The sequence below is a fragment of the Salvelinus fontinalis genome, chromosome 26 (genome assembly GCF_029448725.1).
Source record: "Salvelinus fontinalis isolate EN_2023a chromosome 26, ASM2944872v1, whole genome shotgun sequence".
NCBI lineage: Eukaryota > Metazoa > Chordata > Actinopteri > Salmoniformes > Salmonidae > Salvelinus > Salvelinus fontinalis.
In genome coordinates this window covers 26862782-26879258 of record NC_074690.1, presented here as the reverse complement: position 1 = coordinate 26879258, position 16477 = coordinate 26862782, and the positions used below count along the sequence as shown (strand labels likewise).

At 42.4% G+C, this 16477-nt stretch overlaps 1 protein-coding gene across 1 annotated transcript in view; it reads right to left on the bottom strand.

Moving 5' to 3' along the window:
- Nucleotides 1-16477, bottom strand: part of LOC129824025 (translation initiation factor eIF-2B subunit gamma-like) — a 45056-nt gene that overhangs the window by 24327 nt on the left and 4252 nt on the right. Inside the window, exons 4-5 of the mRNA XM_055883294.1 lie at nt 6627-6786; nt 6139-6250 (exon numbers count right to left, since the gene is read on the bottom strand). Of these exons, the coding sequence (XP_055739269.1) occupies nt 6139-6250; nt 6627-6786 (272 nt within the window). The remainder of the gene's footprint in view (nt 1-6138; nt 6251-6626; nt 6787-16477) is intronic.

The following is a 16477-nucleotide window of genomic DNA, read 5'->3' as shown; positions in this document are numbered from 1 at the left end:
ATTCTGGACCTAGTCTGTGTCAACACCACCGCAAGGCCCAGGCAAATTTGCTCAAGCGGCCAGCTACACAGGGCTTTACTATAAAGACCTAGGCTCTTTGTATCCTCTCTTGTCTGAGCACAGAAAGTAAATATGAAGGGACAAAAAAATTCCAGACTTGGGTAGTTACTTAGGAAAACGTGCAATTAAATGTATAGCTTCCCAAACTTTGCCACTTGCCATTGGACAATAGATTGACGCCATTTAAAGAGAGGAATGTTTGAGGAGTGTGCTTCATGGCACACAGGGGACGAGACACATGCTACTTGTTTTGCAATGGTCCTAAATTCTTCAAATATATTTAGTTTAGCGGGAACCAAGTACTGTAGACCTCAAGTGATTGACCAAATCCATGATTTCATCCTAAAAGAGAATGAAACTATGGTAGTACAGCAAGGACTCTGACTTGACCTCTGCTGGATTTACAGTGGAAAGTGGAGCAACATTGTATGAGAGGAATCTGCAGGAGCCTTCACACTGTCAAATCAATTCAGGGGCCAACTCATATCATATGTGTAGCATGTTTTCAGCTTGCATTTCATTCACATGTGGAAATGGGTAGTGAAGGGTGTCACCACACAGACTACTAGCATGGGACAACGTGGTGGTAATCTAGGACAGCAGTCAATAACATGCAGTTTGGTAACCAACAAACACTGGTTGTCTAACAATACCTTTAAAAAGTCATCAAAATAAGTGTCTCTGAGTCTCTGAAGAATATTGACCATACCCTGCTGTAACATGTAGGCCATATATCAGTGCATCAAAGAAAGCAAGGGATGAGGGCATTAGAACAAAAGAGAAAGTTCTTTAAGGGCTGAATACTAACTTAAGATCAAATTTTCTTAGTCACATGCGCCAAATACAACCTTCACCTTACAGTTAAATGCTTACTTACGAGCCCCTAACCAACCATGCAGTTTCCAAAAAATACAGATAAGAATGAGATAAAAGTAACAAATAATTAAAGAGCAGCAGTAAAATAACAAGAGAGACTTGATACAGGGGGTACCGATACAAAGTCAATGTGCAGGGGTACCGGTTAGGGTAGTATATACATGTAGGTAGAGTAATTAAAGTGACTATGCATAGATGACAACAGAGAGTAGAAGTGGTGTAAAGAGGGGGGAGGGGGGGGGAATGCAAAACGTCTGGGCTAGATGTTTAGGAGTCTTACGGCTTGGGGGTAGAATCTGTTTAGAAGCCTCTTGGACCTAGACTTCGCTCTCCGGTACCGCTTGCTGTGTGGTAGCAGAGAGAACAGTCTATGACTAGGGTGGCTGGAGTCTTTGACAATTTTTAGGGCCTTCCTGACACTGCCTGGTATAGAGGTCCTGGATGGCAGGAAGCTTGGCCCCAGTGATGTACTGGGCCGTTCGCACTACCCTCTGTAGTGCCTTGCGGTTGGAGGCCGAGCAGTTGCCACACCAGGCAGTGATGCAACCAGTCAGGATGCTCTCGATGGTGCAGCTGTATAACCTTTTGAGGATCTGAGGACCCATGCCAAATCTTTTCAGTCAACTGAGGAGGAAAAGGTTTTGTCGTGCCCTCTTCATGACTGTCGGTGTGCTTGGACCATGTTCGTTTGTTGGTGATGTGTACACCAGGAACTTGAAGCTCTCAACCTGCTCTACTGCAGTTCTGGTAATCTGTCTGGCCCTGCGGCCTTGTGAATGTTGACCTGTTTAAATGTCTTACTCACATCAGCTGCGGAGAGCGTGATTGCACAGTCTTCCGGAACAGCAGGTGCTCTCATGCATGTTTCAGTGTTATTTGCCTCGAAGCGAGGATAGAAGTAGTTTAGCTCGTCTGGCAGGCTCACGTCATGGGAAGCTCGCAGCTGTGGATCCCTTTGTAGTCTGTAATGTTTTGCAAGCCATGCCACATCCGACGAGCGTCAGAGCCTGTGTAGTATGATTTGATCCTAGTCCCGGTTGATGGTTCGTCGGAGGGCATAGCGGGATTTCTTATAAGTTCCGGGTTAGATTCCCGCTCCTTGAAAGCGGCAGCTCTCGCCTTTAGCTCAGTGCGGATGTTGCCTGTAATCCATGGCTTCTGGTTGGGGTATGTATGTACGGTCACTGTGGGGACAACGTCATCGATGAAGCCAATTACTGAGGTGGTATACTCCTCAATGCCATTGGATGAATTCCGTAAGCAAAACACTCCTGTAGCTTAGCATCTGCTTCATCTGACCACTTTTTTTATTGATCTAGTTAATGGTGCTTCCTGCTTGAATTTTTGCTTGTAAGCAGGAATCAGGAGGATAGAATTATGGTCAGATTTGCCAAATGGAGGGCGAGGGAGAGCATTTAACGTGCTGATAGAAATTTGGTAAAATGGATTTAAGTTTCCCTGCATTAAAGTCCCCGGCTACTAGGAGTGCCGCCTCTGGGTGAGCGTTTTCTTATAGGGGAATACAGCTCATTCAATGCTGTCTTAGTGCCAGCCTCTGACTATTGTGGTTTGTAAACAGCTACGAAGAATACAGATTAAAACTGTTTCGGTAGGTAGTGTGGACTACAGCTTATCATGACCTTATCCTAGCCCAAGATCCGCATTTGTAACTTCGAATAACTCATGCATTGATATCAATGGGAAATTTGTACAAAGGAATTGAGTGGCCCAAAGTGAGTGGTGGTTAAGCCATTGGTCCCAGGTTAGCCGTACCACAGTATAGGACAGCAACACGTGACAGCAGCCCAGCGATCCCATTCCATACGTCACCCAGCCTATGTCTGTTTAAATACAACGGCAGACAAGTAAAGAAAGACTCTGGAGACAGCTTAGACAAACAGCCAGGGAATGACTTGAGCTGGTATGGGAGGCTTTCAGACATCTCAAACTTCCTACGCTCAGGAAAAAGGGGCTTAATGGGGGGAAACAGAGTCGAAACAGAGACCTTTGACATCTGGGGCTGAAATAAATGACAAAGCATCAATACTTATGCTAGCTGAATAGTTAGCCGACAGCTTTAAGATATCACAAGACTGACAAACTCAATACACCTCAGTCTTTCAACAAGTGGCCTAGGGTTCATTGACGACTTCTATTTTAAAGCTCAACTAGACGTTTAATTTGATTGGGGTTAACATGCCTAATAAACTTCAGGCCTGTGAGGTTGTGCATGTTGTGGCTGTTTGTGGAGAAACAATTTGCCAGTCTTTCAATGTGCATGTGTAGGCCAAAATGTTCAGATGTTTCCTATATGCAAGTATTTCAGTGTAAGTAAGCTCAGTATGAATGTAGTGCCACAAGCCCACAACTGCGTGTGATATCCTGATGTGTGTGTGTGTTTGCTACATGCATGTGTGTGCGTATCTCACATTAGCGCGCGTGGCCAATTTCCTTTTGCAGGGAAGCATGCTTGCAGCTGCTGTTGCGGCCCCTCTCTTATTGGGCAGGATTTACAGTGGCTCGGGCTCCCTGAAGTATTTATGAGCTCCCAACAGACCAGCTCCCGCAGCCCAGAGTCCACAACCTAGAACATAGGTCATAGAACCGCAGCCCACAGTCCAGACCAGTGAACAGGACCAGTCCACAGACCAGAAGCCCAGGACCAAGGCACATGACCTGGGCCCATCTTCACAAAAGGTCTCGTAGGAGTGCTGATTTGGGATCAGTTTTGCCTTTAAGATCATAATGGATAAGATTATATGGACAGGGAGGACCTGATCCTAGATAAGTACTTTATGAATATGGGCCCAGGGCTGCAGTCCAGGTCCAGCCAGGATGTCGACAGCTTCAGCTCTTTCAGCCCAGACATCAAAGACACCACGCATGGGACTCAAGATAATGCTACTAATGGGTTCATTTTTGTGAACACTAGACATACGGGTATTTGATGAGCAAGTTTGCCATTTCTTTCAAAACCGAATATGACTATCTAGTTCATTATTCTAGTTCCTTATTATCCGAATTCCTTATGCATGACGTTTTATCAACTCTAAATGGCCTCAATACCAATATGTATTTAGTAGTGGGCAGTACATTTGCAAGTATTTTACATCAATAGATCATTTTATTGATCTGGTCAAGTAGGATTTACACCTTTGGCAATTGAACAAACATGAATTCTGCTTTAAAGCTTAAAAAAAAAAAAAAGGCAATCAGCAGTTACTACATCCATTGTGGACCATAATAATAAATAGCATTTAGCAGACACTTTTAACCAAAGCAACTTTGTCACGTTCGTGTGTAGAGACGGACCAAGGCGCAGCGAATGTACAGTTCCACATCATTTATTATAAAGTGAAACTTAGCAAAACAAACAATAAATGAACAACAAACCGTGACAACAGAGGTGCAACGTGCACTACTCAAAACAATATCCCATAACACACAGGTGGAAAAAATGCTACTTAAGTATGATCCCCAATTAGAGACAACGATACCCAGCTGCCTCTAATTGGGAAACATACTAAAACACCAACATAGAAAAAACAAACTAGAACCCAACATAGAAAATATAAACTAGACTAAACCCCTAGTCATGCCCTGACCTACTCTACCATAGAAAATAAAGGCTTTCTATGGTCAGGACGTGACAAACTTATAGTCATGCGTGCAAACATTTTATGTATGAGTGGCCCCAGCGGGAATCAAACCCATAACCCTTGGCAATTAACATAACTTAGAAATGCCTCATGAGAGTAGTTCAACATGAGAGTAGTACCCCATCAGAACCCAAAATATACGTTTGTTTTTGCTCCAACGTTTGTAAAACACAATTTAGCCTCAAAACATGTTTTGATATTATGGACGGTCAGTCCTTGTAGCCATAGCTATGAATTTGAGAGTGGTTACATTTCTCCAGCCACATGCCTCAGCTTTTTAACCGAAAATGGGGCAGGGAGAATGCATTATTGTTTCTACTGCTGATTGCCGCTTTAAGACGTAGGGTGGCGATGAGATAAGAGCATAAATAGACGGCTTAAGAGCAGCCAAATGCAATCACACACACAACCACCCAGCACAACGATAAAGCCTACATGGATGTTTGAAAAAGAGAGCGAGAACAAGTGAAAGAAAAAGGACCACAGCATGCGCTAAGCTGGAACAGGAGGTCTGCCGTGGAAAAACAGCCCGAACACAGCCAAAGCAGGAGTAAATCCCTGTGTAGCTGAAGTAATTGGTTAGTCTCATGACAGCCAAGGCTGGGGAGTGCTGTGTTTTTATTAGCAATCCCACACAAATGCAGGGTCAGATCTGAACAAGTTTGCATTGTTCCCTTCAACACTCCACGCCTTGCCTTGCGCTGTACTAACACACACACACACACACACACACAAACACACAAACACACAAACACACAAACACACAAACACACGTTGGCTTGATAAGACAGACCTGGGTTCAAATAGTATTTGAGATCTTCCAACTGCGTCAAGCATTTGCTTTTTCCTGCCTGGAGAGCCAGTTGAGTGATGGTTGCTCAAGCTCAAACAAGCACAGATAAAGTTTTTGAAATAGGAATTGAACCCAGTTCAGTTGATAAGACAGCCCAGTGGAAAGACTCAAGAGTCAGACTCAAGAGAGAAGTGATAAAATATGTATCCCTGTATTGTTAGACCGGGGGAGGCGTTATTGTACCTGACTCCCAGTTCCTACCCAGACCAACTCAGTCACATTATTTGTAAGGCTATGAAAACGTCACATCATTAATAGTGAGAACGGGGATTTAATTTGACAAGGCAATGAAAATAATTGAAATGGTAATGAATACAGCCAACATTTCATAAGTTTCAATTTATCATCACCGGTCAGACAATAGGCATTATTGGGTTTGAGGGGAGACCATTTTTAAAGGTACACTCAGTGATATGACGTAGGTGCACAAAGTAAACAGCACAGTTGGTCAATTTCCGCAACAACTAAGAGCATTGAAGCGCGAGGCTAAACTCCCCCACTGTTTTGGTCCCGCACCTACCATGCTCGAACAGCGTAAAGCGAACCTATGCACATGCACAGATACTGTGTATGACTGTGTGGGAAATACGTCTTGCATCCTGTTTATCGCAATATCTGCAGTGCTGTTCATGGCAACGCCCTTTAGTAGAGTCTACATTTAACCACTAAATGTGATAAAGTAATACTCACTTTCTCATGATGGACTTCCTGATGACCAGACCTTCGTCCAGGTCGGCCTCGTTGGCCATAAAGAGGAGCCTCTTTCCTGTGCCATCCACCCCAACAAAGTCCCTTTGCTCCCCTGGGAGAAGGAAGACACCAGAGGAACAATCACACATCAATGGCTAAGATCTCACCACACGACTAACAAGCTAGCCATCTGCCTGGCTTGTAAACTAACATCCTACAGACCTTCACTCGGTTTAATAAGACAGATATAGAAAATAAAAATGTCAACGAGTTTGATCGTAGATTGTTTCAAGCACAATAAACATTTGCTAACTGGGGAATATCCTTTTTAGGGAATTAATCTTTGAAATGTACCATTTTATCATCCATAAAAATACTGACAGATGACATGAAGTAGTGTTCTGCATTCACTATTTTTGGTTGACTCAAACTCAAATGCAGGATCTGGTGTAATAATGCTTGTTGTGCTATAATCATCTGAATCACACCGTTTTTTTTCTTGCCCTTCTGTCCGGGAACAGTCTCGGTGAACTCGTGGGCTTTGCTCATCAGCATGGAGAGGGTAGCGTTGTGGGCCCGGAACAGGTCGACCACCTCGTGGAGGGCAGCGTCCGTTATCAGGTCACAGCTCAACACCAAGATGTCCGTCTGGAGGGAGACATGGAGGAGAAACACACATTCATCAGAATTTGAGAGAGGGAGAAGGACCACAGAGATTTATAAGCATTCTCTCTTTACCTCAAGACCCGGAGCAGAGTTCTGTTGGTATGAAACAATACTAATGTTAAGGTAGTTAGTGGGCTTTGAGAGGAAGAGGATGTGTTTTCACTCAAGGATCAGGCCCCACTAAACAGTTGTATTGTAGCACTGATACAGATAATTCAGAACAATTAGCAGTTCATTGACTTGAATAGGAGAATATGACAGCTGGTACTAGTCAAAAGGGCTTACTCGTTAACATTCGTTTATCGCCAAACTTTAAAATGAAACAAAAGACAGCGATGATCTATGACAATTTCCCCTTCAACTTTTTCTAAAGCATGCCCAGTACCCTTTCACATCAGAGTCCATTACATTATTCTGCCTAATAGGAAGAACACCCTTCTAATGAAAGCGAATAGACATTAAGCTGTTCCCTGGCAACGCTCAGTAAGTTATCACACTCCAGCCTTCAAATACAGTTTATTCAGTCCAGCTTCACGTTATGCTCAAATCACCCGAGCTTCTTCGCAGCTGTGACATTCATCTCGAATGATGTGCATGAACATATGAGGCAACGGTGCTCCATAAGAAGTCCATGCGCATGAAAAGTTTGGCTATGTTTTTCTTAACTACAGTCACAACAAAAATGGGTTCATAAGGGGGAAGTGGAGACAGAGGTAGAGAGAGAGGAGGAGATAGAGAGAGAGGTGAAGAGAGATAGAAGGAGTGGATAGGGAGGGTGAACCTCCTTGATAAACATGGTGCTCTCCTAACTCCTAGCGAGGCATCCTAGCGAAGTGTAGCAAGGGGCACAGGGGAATCCAGCGATAAATCCTGCGCTGCATTTGCCATTGTTTCTGTTTGAGATGTCTGGTTCCCATCTGCTCTGGCCATCTTGGGCCTGTGGATAAATAAACAGGGAAGGCGAGTGAGGAGCGGGGCCTGTTAAAGCGTGCCTGGCTCTATAAAGGCTGCATGCCTCATTGGGGAGGCCTGTGGAGAGGCCCTGCCGTGACGTTCTGCACCCGGGGCATGCAGCTCAGCAGTCTGGCTCTGCTCTACTCCACGGTAGCACACATGGCCAACAGATAACAACCAAGCCAGAGCCAGGGCCCCTCAACTCCACTGTCTCGGTCTCTCTCACTGCTACTGGAGAGAGACTACAGGAGCATCTTCTCCTGCTAATCCAACACTATGGTTAGGCTATTTATTTCAGACCCCAAAAGACAGGTTTTAATTGTTGGAACAGACATGTGTGAGAGTGGGGGTTTGGTTTCAACACTGAAAACATAGAAGCCTTTAACACAGAAGAAAGATTTTGTGAAGCTCTGAAAAAAAAAAATTCACAGTAAATCACGAAAGTAACTTTAAAAAAAGAAAATATCTCCCTTTGAGTGTCCCTTAGAGGCATCAGTTACATTACCAAAAAAAAAGGCTACATTTAATCATATTCAGTTCATATAACTACATACATACATACATACATACAGTGCCTTCAGAAAGTATTCACATCCCTTGACTTTTTCTCCATTTTGTTGTGCAAGAGCCTGAATTTAAAAAATTATAAATTGAGATTTTGTGTCACTGATCTTCACACAATACCCCATTTTGTCAAAGTGGAATGATGTTTTTAGAAATGTTTACAAATTAATACAAAAATTAGTCAGTAAGTATTCAACCCTTTTGTTAAGTTCAGGAGTAAAAATCTGCTTAACAAGTCACATAAATAGCATCAACCACAGAGACCAGGGAGGTTTTCCAATGCCTCGCAGAGGGCACCTATTGATGGGCAAAAAATAAATTTAAAAAGCAGACATTGAATATCCCTTTGAGCATGGTGCAGTTATTACACTTTAGATGTTGTATCGATACACCCAGTCACTACAAAGACACATGTGCCCTTCCTAACTCTGTTGCTGGGGAGGAAGGAAACCACTCAGGGATTTCACCATGAGGCCAATGGTGACTTTAAAACACAGTTCAAGTTTAATGGCTGTGATGGGAGAAAACTGACAGATCAAAAAAACATTGTAGTTACTCTACAATACTAACCCAATTCACAGAGTGAAAAGGAGGAAGACTGTACAGAATAAAATGTTTCCATAACATGCATCCTGTTTGCAATAAGGCACTAAAATAATACTACAAAAAATGTGGAAAAGAAATTCAGTTTTTATCCTGAATAAAGTTTTATATTTGGTGCAAAACCAACACATCACTGAGTACCACTTTTATATTTTCAAGCATGGTGGTGGCTGCATCGTATTATGGGTATGCTTGTCATCTGCAAGGATTAGGGAGTTTTTAGGATAAAAAGAAAGGGAATAGAGCTAAGCACAGGCAACATCCTAGAGGAAAACTTGGTTCAGTTTGCTTTCCAACAGACACTTGGATACATTCACCTCTCAGCAGGACAAAAGCCTAAAACAAGGCCAAATATGCACTGTTGCTTGAGTTGCTTACCAAGACAATATTGAATTTTCCAGAGTGGCCTAGTTTGAGTTTTGACTTAAATCTGCTTGAAAATCTATGGCAAGACTTGAAAATGGCTGTCAATCAAATATGAACAAACAACTTGACAGAGACGGAAGAATTTTAGAAAGAATAATGGGTAACTATTGTACAATCCAGCTGTGAAAACCTCAGATTTACCAATAACGACTCACAGCTGTAATCACTGCAAAAGGTACAGTGGGGAGAACAATTATTTGATACACTGCCGATTTTGCAGGTTTTCCTACTTACAAAGCATGTAGAGGTCTGTAATTTTTATCATAGGTACACTTCAACTGTGAGAGACGGAATCTAACACAAAAATCCAGAAAATCACATTGTATGATTTTTAAGTAATTAATTTGCATTTTATTGCATGACATAAGTATTTGATCACCTACCAACCAGTAAGAATTCCGGCTCTCAAAGACCTGTTAGTTTTTCTTTATGAAGCCCTCCTGTTCTCCACTCATTACCTGTATTAACTGCACCTGTTTGAACTCGTTACCTGTATAATAGACACCTGTCCACACACTCAAACAGACTCCAACCTCTCCACAATGGCCAAAACCAGAGAGCTTTGTAAGGACATCAGGGATAAAATTGTAGACCTACACAAGGCTGGGATGGGCTACAGGACAATGGGCAAGCAGCTTGGTGAGAAGGCAACAACTGTTGGCGCAATTATTCGAAAATGGAAGAAGTTCAAGATGACGGTCAATCACCCTCGGTCTGGGGCTCCATGCAAGATCTCACCTCGTGGGGCATCAATGATCATGAGGAAGGTGAGGGATCAGCCCAGAACTACACGGCAGGACCTGGTCAATGACCTGAAGAGAGCTGGGACCACAGTCTCAAAGAAAACCATTAGTAACACACTACGCCGTCATGGATTAAAATCCTGCAGCGCACACAAGGTCCCCCTGCTCAAGCCAGCGCATGTCCAGGCCCATCTGAAGTTTATCAAGAGGAGAGGAGGAATGGGAGAAGGTCATGTGGTCTGATGAGACAAAAATAGAGCTTTTTGGTCTAAACTCCACTCGCCGTGTTTGGAGGAAGAAGAAGGATGAGTTACAACCCTAAGAACACCATCCCAACCGTGAAGCATGGAGGTGGAAACATCATTCTTTGGGGATGCTTTTCTGCAAAGGGGACAGGACGACTGCACCGTATTGAGGGGAGGATGGATGGGGCCATGTATCGCGAGATCTTGGCCAACAACCTCCTTCCCTCAGTAAGAGCATTGAAGATGGGTCGTGGCTGGGTCTTCCAGCATGACAACGACCCGAAATACACAGCCAGGGCAACTAAGGAGTGGCTCCGTAAGAAGCATCTCAAGGTCATGGAGTGGCCTAGCCAGTCTCCAGACCTGAAACCAATCGAAAATCTTTGGAGGGAGCAAAAAGTCCGTATTGCCCAGCGACAGCCCCGAAACCTGAAGGATCTGGAGAAGGTCTGTATGGAGGAGTGGGCCAAAATCCCTGCTGCAGTGTGTGCAAACCTGGTCAAGAACTACAGGAAACATATGATCTCTGTAATTGCAAACAAAGGTTTCTGTACCAAATATTAAGTTCTGCTTTTCTGATGTATCAAATACTTATGTCATGCAATAAAATGCAAATTAATTACTTAAAAATCATACAATGTGATTTTCTGGATTATTGTTTTAGATTCTGTCTCACAGTTGAAGTGTAACTATGATACAAATTACAGACCTCTACATGCTTTGTAAGTAGGAAAACCTGCAAAATCGGCAGTGTATCAAATACTTGTTCTCCCCACTGTAATTCTTACATGTATTGACTAAGGGTTTTTGAAAACTTATCTAACCAAGATATATTAGTGTGTTATTTTCAAAACATTAGTATTTTTTGTAGATTGTTGACAAAAGAAAATACAATTAAATCCACTTTCATCCCACTTTGTAAACGAACAAAATGTGGAAGTCAAGAGGTGTGAATACTTTCTGAAGGCACTGTATCTAATACACGGGTAAGTACATCTGGCCGTACAATGATGTATGCTGTCAACAGCTGGGATAATCCCCCATTAGCTGAAGTCACGATGTCAAGGTAAACCGATCCGCTAGGCCGCTCCTAATGGCTAAACATATAGCACTAATTTCTATTTTTGAGTACCAAGTTAACCAACCACCAAAAGTAACAAACATCCCTTTGTTGCAGCCGGTCGTGAGGGAGCTATCGGTCTGTCGCTCCACACGCTGTCCGGTCGGTGGATCGGAGGCGGAGTGACGGCTGAAGGTAGTCTGAGCCCTGTTCAAAAGTAGTGAGCTAGATAGCGAGTAGGGTGCCATTTGGGATGCAGACTGTGTGACACTGGAATGGTGTCAGCTGGAGGATCATCTGACGGGGTTTGTGGCAATTTAGCAGGCCTGATCTCTGGTGGTTAGGTCAGGGCCACCCACACACTGCCTTCCTCCCCTGCCTGGTTCTGCCTGGCTGCCCCAAGGCCCTGCTCCCCTCCCAGGCTCCCTCCCCTCCCAGCCAGGTGAGACCACCCTGAATGTAGCACACTGGAGAGAGGGTGTGTCTGACAAGAGGGCCTGCCTGCTATTCCTGCTGTCTCCACACAGTCCATAGACAGACACACACACACAGCAATCAGTCAGACACCTCTGGTTTCAACAGTTAGGCTAAGTCTCTGGTGAGCGCTGTCAATTTTACATTTACATTGTAGCGAGACATTCCAGTGACAACTGATCTCGATTTAACAGTTTGGGTTATGTGTGTTTGACATGAAGAAAGTGTTTACACTATTAAAATTAATAATGTGGAGGGATGCCCTCTTCAATATGTATTTTGTACATACTATACAAATTATGTAGATGAGGCTACTGAGTCATTCCATGTCATTACAGCAAGCCAATTTGTTCTGAAATTGCTTCTGTAGTAAGAAACAGGTAAGATGGGCACAATTTATTATTTTTTTAATAAAGAAAATTTCCTCAGAGAAATTAAGCTAATTGATTGCACCAAAATTGGCCATTTTAATTTATAGGATTCAGATAATATCCAATAAATATAGTACCCAACTTCTTCCTACTGAGTAAGAGCTGGGGAATCCCCACCCAAAAATCAAAAGCCACCCATTGACGACCCTTAGCACATGCCTATCCCACCCCAACATCCAATGTGGGGCAACAGATAGCCTAGCGGTTAGAGCGTTGGACTTGTAACTGAAATGTTGCAAGATCGAATCCCCGAGCTGACGAAGTACAAATCTGTCGTTCTGCCCCTGAACAAGGCAGTTAACCCACCGTTCCTAGGCCGTCATTGAAAATAAGAATGTGTTCTTAACTGACTTGCATAGTTAAAGGTAAAAAAAAATATATAAATACAGTGCATTCGAAAAGTATTCTAAAATGAATTAAAATTTAGTTTTTTCATCAAGTTGGCATTCCACAATGACAAAGCAAAAACAGATTTTTGGAAATTTGAGCAAATGTATAAAACATAATAAAATAAATAAATTAAATAAATATTCATATAAGTAAAATTACAAAATTATAAAGCACCTTTGGCAGCAATTACAGCCTCGAGTCTTCTTGGGTATGACGCTACAAGCTTAGCACACCTGTATTTGGTGTGTATTTGGTGTGCTCCGCAGATCCTCTCAAGCTGTCAGGTTCGATAGGGAGAGTCGCTGCACAGCTATTTTCAGGTCTCTCCAGAGATGTTCGATCAGGTTCAAGTCCGGGCTCTGGCTGGGCAACTCAAGGACATTGAGACTCGTCCCAAAGCCACTCCTGCATTGACTTGGCTGTGTCCTTAGGGTCGTTGTCCAGTGAGCACCCTGGAGCAGGTTTTCAGCAAGGATCTCTGTACATCTTTCAGTATGCAGGCCATGGAAGAACTGGGGCAATTTCAGCTTCTAGGAATTGTGTACAGATCCTTGCGACATGGGGCTGTGCATTATCAGGCTGAAACATAAGGTGATGGCGGCGGATGAAGGGCACGACAATGGGCCTCAGGATCTAGTCATGGTATCTCTGGGCACTCAAATTTCCATAGATAAAATGTCATTGTGTTCGTTGTCCGTAGCTTATGCCTGCCCATAGCATAACACCACCGCCACCATAGGGAACTCTGTTCAGCAAGTTGACATCAGCAAACCGCTCGCCCACACAATGCCGTACACATGGTCTGCAGGTGTGGGGCCAGTTGGATGTGCTGCCAAATTCTCTAAAACTATGTTGTAGGCGGCTTATGGTAGAGAAATTAACATTCAAGTCTTTGGCAACAGCTCTGGTGGACATTCAACAGTCAGAATGCCAATTGAACATTCCCTCAAAACATGAGACATCTGTGGCATTGTGCGGTGTGACAAAACTGCACATTTTAGAGTGGCCTTTCTTTGTGCCCAGCACAAGGTGCACCTGTGTAATAATAATGCTGTTTAATCAGCTTATTGATATGCCACACCCCTGTCAGGTGGATGGATTATCTTGGCAAAGGAGAAATGCTCACTAACAGGGATGTAAAGAAATTTGTGCACAACATTTGAGAGAAATAAGCTTTTTGTGCATATGGAACATTTCTGGGATCTTTTATTTCAGCTCATGAAACATGGGACCAACACTTTACATGTCGCGTTTATATTTTGTTCAGTGTAGTATGAAGTTGCGGCTTAAAATATTGCTTCTCTTTACTATGTAATGTATTCCATGTGAATCTGGTGATGTTTTTTCCCCCAGTTCAGAGAAATTAGAAATTGAGTTTGTGTCCATTATTTACCATAGTGTGGAAGTACCAGGTTGACCACTAGATGACACTGTTCCTGCTATATTGCCACACATCCATTTTGCTAGTCTCTTGTGTTTATTAAATAGATCACAGCATTTTCTTTGTAATTTAGGGTAGAAAACCAATATATTTGGTGCATGATGAAAATAATCCTCACAATTCTAGCCTGTCCTCCATGAAACAAATCTGCCCTTTTATGCTTTCAAGGAAATGGCCCCATTGTGTGTGGTTTATTCTCTTACAAAAAGGTCTGGATTACTGTTAAACCATTCCTGCTGAGCAAGTAAACCATTAGGCCACAGCAGTTCTAATGGTTTCAATGTTATGGTCTATAATGGCATTCAATGGTAAAGGGTTTAATGTCACTATTCACAATACATATAGAGCTGTTTCCTGATCATTTTATTGAAAAACATAAGACTGCCATGCATTAATATTTTTGGGGGGTTGTCACAACATTTTAGTCCCTAGCCTATTTCTCCATCAAAGTTCTGGGCTTGTAGGAAAAATCTTCATATGAGAATTGCATATGGAGAGCCCTTTCAGAGAGCTGACACTTGGACTATTCAAGAAGAGTTGGGTTGAAGCATTAGGTTGCTATTAGGACAAACTGATTTGCTTTCATGGAGGATGACGACACAATTGATTTATTTTCATAATGAGACAACTATTGGTTTTCTACCCAAAGTTAATAAAACACAAGAGACCAGCAAAATGGATAAAATAGCGTGGCGGTATAGCAGGAACTGTGGCATCTAGTGGTCAAAACCTGGTACTTTCACACTACTTCATGGTAAATATTTCCATGACTAATTTCTCTGACCAGGGATTTTTTTTTTTTTTAAACATCCCCAAATTCACAGAGAATACATTACATAGTACAGAGAAGCAATTCATATTATTTGTCAAACATAGTGTTTCCACTACATGCATTAAGCAGCGTCACACCTACATTTTTTAATAAGATTATATTTGAGAACAAACAAATCACCAAAATATAAACTAGACAGTCAGGGAGAATGAAAATCACTAAAAATATCATGGCATGGTGCCCCCATGTATTTTGTTACAATGTTTGAGTCATAAGAACAAGGCATAATCCATAGCAAAATGGATAGAATTGCAGGAAAATAGCTTTTAAACTGCAAATGTTCTCTAAGCCCCATGGCAAAATGTGTAGAATTAGCTTTATAACAGCAACTTTGGGGATGTTAAAATGTTTATGACCACTGATGCGTTGATAGTCATTGATCTACAAGTCATTTTACATGCCTAACAACCCCAGGGCATATTAGTATTCCAGTCGAAATGTTCACTATGTCCAGCTTTGCTCTCTGACCAACGGAAGGTAGGCGGTCTGTTCCTGATCTTGCACATCCACACGGCACCTTCAGCATTCAAGTGCTAAAATGGCTTGTGCGATATTAGGCTTCATTAGTTGAGTGACAACCTATGTAATTTGCTAGGTTATTGTTATCTATCTGGCTATAGGCTACCTGCTGAACGGGGCTTACAATCAGTGCTTGGACTGAAATAGGTGCAGGTACTCCTTTTTAGGTGCCGGTACTGTTTACATTTAGGTGCTCCACAATACTTTTGAGCTAATATTCTATGAGAGGAACAGGAGCTCAAGCAGTAGAATATTTGAGGTGCCGGAACGCAGCTCCGGTGAGCTCCTGTCAGAGTCAAGCACTGCTTACAATATATGTTTCCCCCAATTGATCAGGTTCACCATCAGCAAAAGTTTTGGTAGTTTTGCTTTAAACAATCAGTGTTTTTTAGATATACTGGGCAAAGTTGATAATTTCATAACGAGGAAATAAAATCCCTTTGCAAGGCACACTGTTATGGTCAAAGCAGGAATAGAAAAGAAGCTCACTAAAAACTTCCAAACGGTCAAAACCATTAGATTTTGAGATGGGGTGAAATTCAAATTTGTGATATATATTTCATTGGTAGCTAATGGGTCCAAATCAGATATTGGGTACTATATTTATATAGTACTATATAATCTGAATCCTAGAAATTAAAATAAAATAACATTATATTTGTCACAGGCGCTGAATACAACAATTGTAGACCTTACTGTGAAATGCTTTCGATGGTGCCGCTGTAGAACTTTGAGGATCTGGGGACCCATGCCAAATCTTTTCAATCTCCTGAGGGGGAAAAGGTTTTGTCGTGCCCTCTTCACAACTGTCTTGGTGTGTTTGGACCATGATAGTTCATTGGTGATGTGGAAACCAAGGAACTTGAAACTCTCAACCTGCTCCACTTTAGCCCAGTTGGTGTTAATGTGGGCCATTTCCTATAGTCCACGATGAGCTCCTTTGTCTTGCTCACAATCAATTAGTGTAATTTCTCAGAGATCAAATTATATT